Consider the following 14021-nt stretch of genomic DNA (forward strand, 5'->3'; position numbering starts at 1 on the left):
GCAAGATCTGCCATTGTAGTCATGTAGGCACCAGGGCCAGATAGGGAGTCATTACTGTAGACCAGTGTGGGAGTTGTCTATTGGGAAAACTGTAGTCAGCAGGAGGATGGGGCAAAGAGACAACTGGGAGGGGGTCAAGCACAAGAACTTTATGAAGGCCAGGCATGGATAGGTCCAGGGCTATGAACTTAAGGATCTCATCAACAGGAAGCTGGGTGCAGACTTTGGCAAGGAAGTTTTTTGTTTTTTTTTTTTTGCTGTAGCTGTCAGGGGAGATAAGTCTGCACTTAATGCAATACATAGTATTTTATTACCCAATACTAAACCCTGTTCTCTTTCATTGAGTAAAAAATGAGGAGAGTTTTGCTTCTACTGATTGCACTTTGGGGGACAAGGAGAGAGAAAAGGCACAGAATATTTGACCCTAGATATTTTATAAGAAGAGGTTTATTTAGCTCATAGTTTGGGAAGCTAAGAGTCCAAGATCAGGAGGCCTGTTCTGTGTAAGAGCTTCCCTGGCTGTGTCATAACATGGTGGAAAAATGGAAAAGGAAATGGCTGCATGTAGAAGGGATGCAGTGCATGGGATAGACTTGCTTTATAACCTTCCCCTCTCATGAGAACTTACTTCCTTCATGAGACCAGTATTAATCCCTTCTGAGGTTGATGCCCCTGTGACCTGATTACCTTCCATTAAGCCCTGTCTGTTAAAGATTGTGCCACATTGGCATCACCACACTGGGGATCAAGATTCCAACACATGAAACTTTAGGAGACACACTCAGACCATATCCATACACATAGCATCCTCTGTCCTATATTCTCTCACTTTTCACCTGAGTTTGCTTAAATCTTCAGCCTTTTCTCACCTTACTCTTTCCAGGGTGTTGGCTTCCATAGTCCTCCAGTCTCTGCACGCATGCCCTTTCTTTGTCACTGACTCACTTGTGTGCACTCTCTCACTTGGTGATCTCACCTGTTCTCATCACTTCTGTCACCTCTAATCGGGTGACTACCACTTCTGAAACTTCTATTTCTGATGATTATTTGGAGTTTCAGTCCTTCCCCCACCCTTAGCCTTTCAGTACTGGGGATTGAACCCAGGGGCACTCTACCACTGAGCTATAACTCTAGCCCTTTTTTGTCTTTTATTTTGAAACAGGGTCTCACTAAATTGCCCAGGCTGGCCTCAGACAGGTAGCTGGGATTACAGGCATGTGTACCACACCTGGCTCCAATCCTGCTTTTATTTCCATTCAGATATCTTGGTTGTGGCTCAGAACAAAAGCAAGATTCACTGTAACTGCTTTTCTCTCCAATTTTTGTTAATGTCATCACTCTCCTTTCTGAACTTTCTTCCCCGACTCCTCCCTACATACATTCCAAATTTGGAGTCAGTTTTTTACTTTGTTTTTACCTTTCACATACAGGTCTCCAGGACTTAGCCTCTGCAATGCCTTATTTTATCCTTTTATGCTTTTTTCATCTTTCACCTGAACAAACTTTAAGTTTCCTAAAGTTGATCATGGCTCTCCCTTTACTGTCTAGGGCAAATTGCAGAAACTCCATTACTAAACAGAGCAAATTGCAAAGACTTTAGCCTGAAAATTTAGACTCTTCATTTGACCATAGCTTAACTTTTCAGCTTTACTGCTAACAGATCACATCCCTAAACCCTCAACTCTAGCCAAACTGGTTTCATACTGTCCTTCATCCTGTACAATAATACCTGTATAAATGTGTACTGTCTCTCAGGTCCCTCTTGTTCCAGAAAGTCTTTCAGGACTGACTATTGAAGTTCATGGTGTTTTTTGTTATTGTTGTGTGTTGTGTTTGTTTTTTAGTTGTAGATGGAAGCAGTACCTTTATTTTATTTATTTATTTTTATGTGGTGCTCATGATGGAACCCAGTGCCTCACATGTGCTAAGCAAATGCTCTCCACTGAGCTATAACCCCAGGCCTCATGATTCTTTAAATTCCCAGAAAGAGCCTTTTATTTGGTTACTCATTATGGGTAATCTTATACCATGGTGGCTACCAGTTTATTCATTTAGACTGTATTGGAGGGCAGGTACTTCCTCTATGTAATAAATAGCCCTTGAATGGTGAATTACCTGTTGAAGGTGCTTTATAAATCTATCAGACTCTCACAGGTCTTCTGAACCCCATACATCTCTGGCCTTAGTGATTGCAGTCTGGGCAATCAGGACAGTTGACTACTTTGTTCTCTGTGTATTTCTCTTTGATGAGAGTCTGCACATTTGGCTCTCGGTGTCCCCTTTACTTGGGGAGGATATTATGCTTTGCAACTGCAGGAGGCCTGGAATGTTAGGCAAAGGGTAGCCTTTGGTAAATAGGCAGTGGATGAAAGGAGAAAGCTTGAAAAGTGGGGAAGAACATGATCTGCACAGCTCTTTAACACCTGTGACCTGGCCTTTCATCCACATTCAGAGTAGTGTTCTGAGTTATGGTTCTCAAGTCTGCTGAGGGTTTGAGTAGGTCTGGTAATGAATGATGATCACAGACCTCTTGCTGTTGCTACTCAAATGCCATACATTGGAGTGACAGCTTAACTAGAAGCCTGAGAGGACCTTGTCCTCCCTGATGGAATTTTATCCTAGCCCTCAGTTAAGGAAGGAGAGTTCCAAGACCTGTCATTTTTGACACTATAACATCAACCCTTAGGCACAGGTAGTGTTTAATTTTCTTTGTTTCTAGCACTCTCTACACAAAGCAGCTAACTTTGTAACTTTATAGAGTAACCCTAAGAAACTTGAGGCTTGACACCATATGCTTCCCTTAACTGTTTCTAGAACTGAATAATTCTAGCTTCTTTTCCCTTCTTTTGGCTGGGGACTAATGTGCTGTCTCCTCTCCAACAGAAAGTTGTATAAGCGCTATGCCTTCCTGCGCTGTGATGATGAGAAGGAGCAGTTCCTCTATCACCTGCTCTCTTTCAATGCTGTTGATTACTTCTGCTTCACCAATGTCTTCACAACGATCCGTGAGTAGCCCCATGAACCCCATTGGCCTTCTCAAGGCAGTTTTTATGTACTGGTCCTGGATATTCACTATCCTCTCTTTTAAGGAAATATTTTCCCTTGCACTTTTTATATGCCTTTTGCTAGGAGGAGCGGCTCCTTTCTTGGAGGTTATGCTTTCTCTAAAGCTTCTTGTTCTTGTTTTGAACCAAGAAGGGCAGTGCTTTTGGCAATCATGTGGTCAGTGTTGTTCCTGGCACTGCTCTGGGAGCCTATGGCAATGAAAGTAGAGTGGGGTGAGGTGGGAGGTACAGATTACCTCCTACCTTACATACATAACTATGAAGAATCTCCCTTTATTTCTGGCCTGAGAGGCCACTTAGCATCACAGATTTTAGAGCAGGTCCAAGAGAGAAAGATCTCTTTCCAAGGTAATAGAAGGAATCTAAATGGCAGTGGGACATTAGGTATGGGCTGGCTCTGCCCCTAATTCATTATGTGTCTGTGAGCAGAGATGGTGGACCAGCATCCCTGCTGTGGACATCAGTCTACCTATTTTCAGATTAAAGAAAAGAGTTCAATATGGTCTAAGACTCTTTGAGCCTTTTCTGTCTGAAACCAGGATTCTTCCCTAGGTGGGGGTAGTCTTTGAATTTGCATCAGGGCTAGTTCTTTGTCCTGCCCCTTGGCTGCCTCAATAGTACACACTCTTGTGTCCATTGCCTCTTCCTTCTCAGAGATTAGGACTGTGGGCTTAGCAAAAGTAGTACCAGATTGGAATTTAGAATACTAGAGGCAAACTCTTTCCCTCTCTGCCTTGGGAAAGGGATACAATATCAGTGTGGCCTCTCCTAAGATTGTTATGTTTGTTATTAGGGTTCATGAAAGATTAAGAAATGGTCTGAGAGAGATTTCTGATCCCCTTCAATGCCTTTGTGACTTTGCCTATACAGTGATCCCATACCACATTCTGATTGTACCAAGCAAGAAGCTGGGGGGCTCCATGTTCACCGCCAATCCATGGATCTGTATCTCAGGAGAACTGGGTGAGACACAGATCTTACAGATTCCCAGGAACGTGCTAGAGATGACCTTTGAGGTATGTGCTATCTGGGGTCCACAGTCCCAGGTTCTATGGAGATCTGGGTTTGCAGGAGCTGCTTTGGAGTATTTTCTACAGGGTTTTGTGGAGGCCTTGCTCTGCAATCTTACACATTAGCACAGCTTCTGTATCCTGAGATGAACTCATGCTGGAATCAAGAGTTGGCCCTGAGAAAAGGGAGCATGCCCTGCCCATACAGTCTCTGACTAGGATGTGTTTATTTGTCTGGACTTGCCTACTTCCCTGTGGCTGATATGTCAAGAAATCCCCAGGTTCTTCAGCTATTGAGCCCATGTTTCAAGAGACCTCAGAACCTACTTCCAAGCTGGGTGTGGTGGCACGTGCCTGTAATCCCAGCAGTTTGGGAGGCTGAGGCAGGAAGATTACAAGTTTGAGTCTAGCCTCAGGACCTAAACAACTCAGTGAGACCCTGTCTCAAAATAAAAAATAAAAAAGGACCAGAGATGTGGCTCAATGGTTAAGCACTCTTGGGTTCAATCTCTGGTACCAAGACAAAACAAACAAAAAAGAGCCTTCTGAGCCCTGTTGTTCTTATAAGTGGCAACATCATCTTTCTTAGCCATGGGCTACCCAAGAGATAATACTGTACTTCCAGACCAGGCAGTAGGTGGATCCATGAACTCTGCCCCTCCAAATGATGAGGGGCCAGGCAGCCAGTCAGATCTGTACCTCTGAGAATTGCCACTTTTCCTTCTATTTTTCTAACGTGTTTCATCTTTTCTATTCTTTCACAGTACCAGAACTTGGGGAAGCTCACTACTGTCCAGATTGGTCATGATAATTCTGGGCTGTATGCCAAATGGCTAGTGGAGTTTGTGATGGTCAGGAATGAGACCACAGGACATACTTACAAGTAAGTGTTCCCTCAGCTCTGCCTTGCACTGGTGGAGCAAGGTGGACCACCAGGGGCTATCTCTGATGCTTGGGTATGTGCATTCTCAAGGAGCCTTGAGAGATTGTGATAGGCCAAGGCAACTTTTGTTGGCTTTGTCTCGGGTACTTGAGGCAGAAGGAGGATTTCCAAGTGAAAGTATATGGTATTGCTATCCACAAGTTCCAGGCTACCTCTGCCACTCGAGTGATTTTTCTGATGACACCCCAGGGCCTCGGGGGTTTCTCTAGCTTGGGTTCATAGCTTTTCTCTAGGAATCAGCTTTGTTGATGGCTCTTGCTAAACAACAAAGGAAAGGACACTGGAGGAGCTGGCAGCTCTGACAGGCATTGCCTGACCTTCAGGTTCCCGTGTGGCCGGTGGTTGGGGAAGGGCATGGATGATGGAAGCCTGGAACGGGTCCTAGTTGGAGAGCTACTCACATCTCTACCCGAGGTGGATGAGAGGCCATGCAGGACCCCACCGCTGCAGCAGTCCCCCAGTGTCATCCGGAGGCTTGTTACCATCTCACCCAACAACAAGCCCAGTAAGTAAGAGGAGGGGCTAAGCCCTTATGCTACCCAACCTGGGAATGGGCAGATCTCTGGGAGCTTATGCGCCTGCCTCTGGAACCACCTCTGCTGACAAACCTGCCTCAGAACTTTGATACCCTTCTCTCATGAATCTGTCGGGGTATGTGGCATTGTCCTTAGAGGCTTGGAAAGCGTAGAGAAAGCTCATGAATCCATTCTGAGTGCTCTGTACTATTTGTGTGTGATCTGTAGAGGAAGAAGGGTCTACTTTTCATAGTTTCTAGGCTACACAGCCAAGTCTTAGCCCTCTTTTAGTTGCCCAAAATCCCAAGGTAAAATGGAATTAAACTTTACCAGATTTCATAGGTTACTGAACTCTAAGGTTGTTAGCTTTAGCGATTTCTCCAAGATTTTGGAAATAGCTAGCTTAGTAAAGTTGGGTGGGCAAGAGTCTGCTTCCCAGGATCCAGTTGCCCTGCCTCTCCCATGGGCCCTCCTCCCTATGTCCTCAGTCTCCTGCTCAGTCAGCTAAGACACTGTCAGCCTCTGAGATTCGTTAGGGATGTCTGCTTGATTTTTATCAGAGCTCAACACTGGGCAGATCCAGGAGTCCATCGGGGAAGCAGTCAATGGCATTGTGAAGCACTTCCATAAGCCTGAGAAAGAGGTGAGCCTTCCTACCCTTCACCCCAGGGCTTTATGTCGAGTAAGATGGAATCATTTTGATTTTGCAGTTATCTTATAGTGCTCTTCTAGATCCATGTGCTATAGATAGCATAGTTTTATAAGAATATGTGTCTCAGCTAGTTTGGGCTGCAGCAGACTCCTTCCTTTGGGGTTCTTGCCTCTGGTTGTTCTTTCTCTCCCTCTACTCTGATGACCCAGTGGAGTCTCTGGGGTCCCCTAATAAACCGTGCCTATTCCTGTCTGCCTCTGGATTGACCTGGATCACCCCAAATGATGACTACACTGGCTTTGTCCTCCAATTGGGGAATCTCCTTGTGTGTGACCCAGATCCATTGTCCTTTTTTTCATTTGTTCCTTCAGCAGTGTTCACTGAGAGCTGCCCTGAGCCAGGCACTGTGCCAGGTGCTGGGGGAACAGACAGAGTTCTTGTCTCCCTCCTGGCTCTAGGCTGTAGGTTTGCAGATGTGGTGGTGACGGGAGGGAAGTTCAGATGATATCAGCCTATTGTTCACCCCTGTTTTCTTACCTAGCGAGGCAGTCTGACATTATTACTTTGTGGAGAGTGTGGCCTTGTCTCGGCCCTGGAACAAGCTTTCCAGCATGGATTTAAATCACCTCGGCTCTTCAAAAATGTCTTCATTTGGGATTTCCTGGGTGAGTTGGGTTAGGGTATGAGAGTAAGGAAAGCCTGAAGAGAAGGAGGGCTTTGCTTACTAACATAGCATAGGTGCTGACCTCTGGGGTCTGGATGCAGAACCCAAATCAGGCCACTCTGTAATTCAATCGGTTTGTGTGCCTTGTTTTTCTTGATGAGCATGACATCATCCCTCTTCCCTCCTCATGAACTTGTGTATCTTGAGAACTAGACAGAAGATCCTTTCTAGATATCTGCTATTTAGTATAGGTTTAGTTCTGAGTTCTCATATTTTCTCCTTTAAATACAAAGGGCCAGTTGAGAGCATTGGAGCCTAAACTCTGTGTGGTGCCTACTTGGAGAATTTTCATGCAAGAAACCATCCTTGGAGCTTTGTTCTATCTTCAGTCTAGGGAAAAGATCATCTTTGTATCAAGGACCACATAAATAAATTTTAAAAATGAGGATCATTTTGAAATGTAATCAATGATATCAGAGCATTCATTGTTCTCACGAAGTTACTTGTCTTAGAGGGCCTGTAGAACAAAGATATTTTGATATGTTTTGATAATCATTATCATTGGAAAACTTTTCTCCTCTTCACAGAAAAAGCACAAACCTATTATGAGACATTGGAGCAGAATGAAGTAGTCCCTGAGGAAAACTGGCATACAAGGGCCCGGAACTTCTGTCGATTTGTCACTGCAATCAATAATACTCCCCGGAACATCGGCAAGGATGGCAAGTTTCAGATGCTGGTGTGCTTGGGAGCCAGGTACTGCAGCCCCAGGGGTTCAGAATGCACAGAAGCCAGCCTTGGAGGTGGTACAGGAGGGTGGGCAATAGCTAGTGCCTGAGTACCCTTGGGCCCAGGTTGCATTGGAGAACTTCCTAAAGGCCATTCATTTCCTTCATGTATCCTGTGTATGTGTAGGGATCTGTGGAGGAGAGACTATGTGTAACTAGGGAAGGTAGGGGGAAAAAAGCTCAAAAAAACTCCACTGGGGACATTTGAAGCAGAATATATGTACTTTCTTTCAGTAAACCTTTGAATGTGCTAGGTCTTATGGAAAGTGGTGGAAGAAAGCTGAATCAAGCAAGGTCTCTGCCATTTGCAAGTTCATTTTTCCTAATTTTAAAAAGCAGAAGGTTGTGAGAATCCAAAAAAGAAGTACCCGCTTAGGATATGCTTATATAGAGGAGAAAGATTAGAGGCAGATTCATGGAGGAGTCAATATTTGAGGTGCACCTTTAGTGGAAGGAAATAACAGGTAGAATGTGGGAAAGGCAGTAATAGAAAAGTGGAAAGGAGGCTAGAGGCAGTGAGAACCTGGGACATAGAAATATTCTCCATATGTTAGGAAGCATTGTTTAATCAGGGGAGTATATTATGTGGCCCTTGATATACTCTGAAAATAATGATATACTCTGAAATAATGAGTCTGATGTCATAGATGGAGTATATGGTAGTGGACAGGATTGTGAAGGGCTATTCCAGTAGATCAGGTAAGAGAGCATGAAACCCAAATGAATCTGAGACCATAGTTCAGGCCACATAAAGAGGAAGTTGACACAGTGGTTAAAAATAGACTAAGCCAGACATGATGGCACATGCTTCTAGTCCTAACTACTTGGGAGGCTGAGGAAGGAGGATTGCTTGAGGCCAACCAGTCAACCAGAACCAAAGTTACCAGGTTCACATCTCAGGACAGATACTTATCAACTACTGGACAAGCTATTTAACCTCTGTACCTCAGTTTCTTTATCTGTAAAGTGGGTACAATGTCCTAGGGTTGTCATGAAGGTTAAATCTCTCATAACAGTGCTGGCACATGCCAGATGCTGGTACTCTCCCTTGCGTGGCCCATGATGGTAGCTGTGGGAATGAAAGTTGTTCTGGTAGAGATTGCTCTGAGATGGAGGGAGTAGTATTGACTGCAACCTGGTGTCTGGTTGCTGTTGGGGTTCTCTAGGGAGGGGTGGGAAGTAGAGGAGGTGGAGCAGATGATAAGGCTAATTTGGGTCATATTGGATTGGTAACCCCAGGGCTGGGCAACCCCCGGGTAGAGGCAAGCCTTATTAGGGAGGAGAAAGGAGCTGTGGGGAGCCATCAGCTTCTCCAGCTTCAGACTTGTCAAGGTTCGTCGTTGGCCTTCCACCATCTTTCTTCCATTTCTCTTTCTTCTCTGACCATCTGGACCACTCCTGCCCACCAGAGATCACCTCCTGCACCATTGGATTGCCCTGCTGGCTGATTGTCCCATCACGGCACACATGTATGAGGATGTGGCACTGATCAAAGACCACACACTTGTCAATTCCTTGATCCGTGTGCTGCAGACATTGCAGGAGTTCAACATCACGCTGGAGACCTCCCTCATCAAGGGCATTGACATCTGACCTTTCAGCACCAGCCAGCAGCAGGACCAGGAAAGACTCTCCCTGCAGCTTTGTCTCTTCTTCCCAAAGGGACCTAAGCAAGTTGTGCAGGGTCAGAGAGATGTACACTTACTGTAAAAAGAAAACTAGAGGATTTTTGGAAAAAAATAATCTATTTTAGAGTTTATTTGCTGATTTGCTTTTTACACACTTTCATGTGAAAGAGTGATAGGGAGAGAGAGCGAGGTTGGTGCTGCTTATTTTGAAGCTGGTACCCTCCCTCGAGTGGCCACGCACTGGGAGCCTGTGGCCTCCTGGACTGAGCCGGCGCATGTGCAGGGTGTTCTGCTTCCTTGCCCTGCCGCGTTAATGAGGCCATTCTACATCGTTTTTAAACTAATGTTTTCTATATTAACATTATTATGGATATTTGGATTTCGTGGGCCACACAAAGGTGTGCTGAGCAGGAAGCCCCATGCTCTAATCAAAGGGATCTTTAGTAGTGCCTCTAAGCAAGCACTGAGAAGTCAATCCCACCATTTTTTTTTGTTTTTTTTTTTGTTTTTTTTTGTCAGTATTATTTGGGAAGGAGACTTGCCGGAATGTGTCTTCGTGCTATCATCGTGCGGAAAATCACGTTTCTGGTTGGCACACAGTTGCACAGAAGTAAACAAAAGCATGTTTTAACAAGTCTTTCTTTTTTCTTATGCTTTATTTATTTAACCCTTCATTGTGTGTTTAAGTATTTCTTTTTCTTTCTTTTTTTTTTTTTTTAAGGAAAGAAAAAGCTTGTCACCGTCTAACTCGCTATGTTATAACTGTTAAATTTATGTTGTTTTGCAACTTAGAAACCAGCTACAGTATGGCCCACTTAATAAAACACCTGAAATAAAACGGCATGGATTGCTGACTTTTATGGGGGGTTGTGAGCAGTGGATGGGCAGATTGGTGCAGTTTGATTTGCTTTAGAAGACCAGCCTGTGCATCACCTCTCTTCACTAGTTGACTTGAGGCCAGGATGCTCCCAAGGGCCTGATATCTCTTGAGTCCTTCCCCCTGCAGTGTCAGGAGCTTTCATAGCTGTTAATTCAAATAGCTAATTGAGAAGGATATGGATAAGGTTCTTTTCCCACATCATAGGGGAGGAGACTGAGGCACAGAAGAGAAAAGACCTGGTCAGGGTTATGAAGATTGTTACTTGATCAAAACAGGATGTGCCACTTCTTAAGAGGAACATAGGACAAGGGAATCCTCTCTACCCTGGATTGGGAGGTGGGGTAAGGTTTACATCCTTTCTTGAGAGAAGGGTTTGCTTTTCTAGGGATAGCAGGTAGAAGAGCTTTATGAGGGTCCTGGGAATCAGCTTCCTTCATTTATATTCATCCAAGCTGCTTTGACAGAAAGCTTCAGAAATATAGCATGACCAAGTAGAGCTCCTCAAACCACTCAGTGTCTTCTTGTGTGCATCCCTGGTTTTGCATGTACTGTTCATTGCTGGAATTTGTTCTCACCAACTTCCTGAACTTTGTTCAAGGTTTACTTTAGGAGTCACCCACTATGAAATCTTCCTGAACCCCCTCCCTCACTATGGTCCTGAAATTTCTTACATGCTAGCACCTCCTTTTGACTGCCTCGTTTTGGGTTCCCCCATAGACTGTGAACTCCTACAGGGAAGAAAGAACCTCTAGTCCTTCTCTATCTATCCCAGTGCCTGGCAGGTGATAAGTACCCATTGAAGGCTCTTGGAAGAAATGAGAAAAGGGAGGCCCAAGGGGAGCTGCAATGCAACATCATGTCAGCAGGGGGCGTGAGCCAGCTACCTGAAGGCCACAGAGTCTTCAGTTCATTCGGAGATTGCAGACCAGTGGGTAAGACAGGGTGGACTGTGCTTCTGGAGCAGGAAGGGGAGATTCCTGACTGGGTAGGTAGGTCAATATGGGGCTTAGCTGTCTCTGTGTATATTTTGGGCCTAGGTCTGGGCTTACCTTAAACCAGGAGCTTTAAGACTCACCTCTCCCTTTTCTTTACAACTGTATAAATTATCCTAGATAGTCTAAGTGAGGTAATTGAGGCTCAGAGAAGTTTAGCTACTTGTCCAAAGCCACACAACAGTTTACAGTTACCAGAACATTTTTACTCCAAGCCTGTGGCTTTTCCATTGACCACTACTCATTTATTTGATTCAGGTCTCTGCTCAGATATGCTTGGAGACCTTAACCTAACCACTCAAAAAAGACCAAGTGATTCCATCAGTCACTCTTTTTTTTTTTTTTTTTTAAGGTGCTGGGGATTGAACCCAGGGCCTTGCACATGCTAGACAAGAATTCTATCACTGAATTATGTCCCTAGGTCCCATCAGTTTCTTGTTATTCCTTTATTATGTTTTAATCCTGAATACTTAACAGGCATTACACTAATTATTTGTTCATTCCAAATGTAAGTGTTTCAAAGGTGAGACTTTTGTCCACTTTGTTCACTAAATAGTGTCTGTCACACATGGTAAACCACTGCCTGTAATAGTAAATGAATTAATTGACAGTGGTTAAGATTATACACTTAGGTTAAATCCTTATTCTGTTACTATGACATGCCAGGGCAAGCTACATAACTTCCTTAAACTTCAGTGTACTCATCCATACAATGAGGTTGATAATAGTGCCTGCATCCTAAGGATGTTGTAAGAATTAAACTGCTTAGATAGGACATGTCAGGTGTGTAAGTGCTCTAAAAGTGTCAGTTGTTACCCTATTGTGTCAGGTCCTGGTATAGAGTTGACTCAGACCCAGACCCTGACCGCCATCCTCAGGGAACACAGAGGCAAATGCTGTAGGGGAGTATGGCACCAGGGAGGTCTTGACCATGATGAGTTCTGTTCAGGGTGGAACAGAACTTGAGTCAGCTGCATCCTTCCATGTGGGACCTTGTCAGGCCTCTCCAATAGTGAACATTGCCAGTTGAGAAAATAGCATGAGCAAAGGCCTGAAATATGAAAGTAACTGCAGGTTGTGAAGCTTAGGGAAATCCAGAGTAGAATCTGAGCTGGGGAGATGTACAGGTTTGCAGGCCCCATATCCACAAGATGAGAGACAAAGGTTTTGAGGGGCCTTACACAGGTGCTCAGGAGATGTGCACTGACAATGAATAAACAAATGCTCTGGGCAAAAAAAAAAATCTAAACCATGTTACCAGTATATGGTATTAGCGTATCCTTAGACCCCATGGGTGTCGCTGCTGCTCTGGGTCCTCCTTGTCTGATGGATGTGAGGAATGGAAACCCATGGCCTGCACACAGCTGCTGGACCAGGCAACACAGAGGTAAGTGTGGGTATCACGCACACTGTATCTCAAAGAGTGTGGCCTTAGCAAGTCCCTGACAACATATGTTTGTAACCACAGGGTCTGGTCACTCTTCAGACCCTCCATAAAGGGACCATATACCTGAGAAGAACAGGGAAAATATCTTTTAGGTAATTCAGGAGTACTTTTAGAAGCTGATTACCTAAACCAGTGCTTAAGCTCATTGGTTAAATGACCTTTCCCATATGTGGTGATAAGTCTAACTTGTACAACTCACCAGTGGTCCATGTTTCCCCTTGGACACACAGCACCTTGTTCTTGGGTTATGTACTTTAGTGAGGGTGTTGGTGGCCTGGGTCAGTCAAATCAAGGGAGGTGCTTCACCCTTTTCAGCAGATGTTGCTGAGAAGATGGGTGTGAACATGGTTTATAAGTTAGGATTTACCTGGACTGTCTATTTTTCTGCAGCTTCTAACAGCTGATTCTGCTATGAATGTCTCATTTTCAACTGTGTTTTGTTTTATAATTTGCTGCAAATCCTTTCTGGAATGATATGTGATATGAAAGCAGATACATTCAGTATTGAGTCAACTGCATCCTTCCATGCGGGGCCCGGTCAGGCCTCTCCAGCAACTCTGGGTAAAGCAAGTATATCCAGTTGGTTCAGCAAGCAGCCCTGCCTTCCTCAGCTGCTGCACCTGCTCTTATTTTGTGCTTTCCAGTCTCTGAGATTTCAGGGACTGGTAAATAAACAAGCAAGCAAATGAACTCAGTGAATTATTATGAAGTGAACACCCTTATAATTACACCCATGTGAAGAATAGAACTTTGCTGGCCCCACTCCAATCTTCCAAGTTCCCTGCTCCTCATTGCAGTTCCAGGTGCCTTCCTCCTAATTTCCTGCCTTGTTCAGTAATCATTTCCTTGAGTTTCTTACATTCAAGTTTAAAGAAAATGTACATTCCTATACATATCATCCTTTAAAATTTTTGAATATGTGCTCCTTTATCTCTGTATTTCCTAGAAATTAGCAGTTAGATCCAGAGACTTAATTTGCCTCAGGTTTGATCCTTTTGATGTGACTCCAGGTGGTGGTGTGCTCATTTATCAGGAGATACATCATATCTGCCTTTCACTTTTTCTTGATCTTAGCAGCCATTGATGTTCAATGCCTATGTGCAATGTTATTAACAGGAGGTTGCCACTTGGGGATTTTCTAATCTATTATTTTAGTTTCATTTATTAGATGGAATGGTTTTATAAGGAGACATTTCTCTTCATCTATTATTTGATTTTCTATAGAGTTTACATAGAAAATGAAGATAAGTGCTTAATTCTTTCTGTGTATTTACCCAACTTTTAAGATAATGAACTGGTTCCTTGTCATTTTCAGAAGGTGACTATTTAAAAATTTTTATTATGAATCAGGTTTAGTGGCGCATGTCCATAATCACAAGAGGCTGAGGCAGGAGTTTCACAAGTTTAAGGCCGGCCTGGGCCTAGTGAGATCCTTTC

General features: G+C 44.0%; 1 protein-coding gene across 3 annotated transcripts in view; it reads left to right on the forward strand.

The window, feature by feature from the left end:
- The window catches only part of Dennd5a (DENN domain containing 5A), an 89077-nt gene extending 78974 nt beyond the window's left edge, over positions 1–10103 (forward strand). For 2 of the 3 annotated variants that reach the window (XM_078046512.1, XM_040284772.2), the window contains 8 exons: positions 2884–3005; positions 3936–4081; positions 4840–4958; positions 5342–5523; positions 6094–6176; positions 6727–6850; positions 7437–7605; positions 9047–10103. In XM_078046512.1, coding sequence (XP_077902638.1) covers positions 2884–3005; positions 3936–4081; positions 4840–4958; positions 5342–5523; positions 6094–6176; positions 6727–6850; positions 7437–7605; positions 9047–9230 — 1129 coding nt within the window. In that variant the 3' untranslated portion in view covers positions 9231–10103. The remainder of the gene's footprint in view (positions 1–2883; positions 3006–3935; positions 4082–4839; positions 4959–5341; positions 5524–6093; positions 6177–6726; positions 6851–7436; positions 7606–9046) is intronic. The other variant, XM_078046513.1, reaches the window with a different exon arrangement.
- The last annotated feature ends 3918 nt before the right edge of the window (positions 10104–14021 follow it).

This window comes from Ictidomys tridecemlineatus, chromosome 4 (genome assembly GCF_052094955.1).
Source record: "Ictidomys tridecemlineatus isolate mIctTri1 chromosome 4, mIctTri1.hap1, whole genome shotgun sequence".
Classification (NCBI taxonomy): Eukaryota; Metazoa; Chordata; class Mammalia; order Rodentia; family Sciuridae; genus Ictidomys; species Ictidomys tridecemlineatus.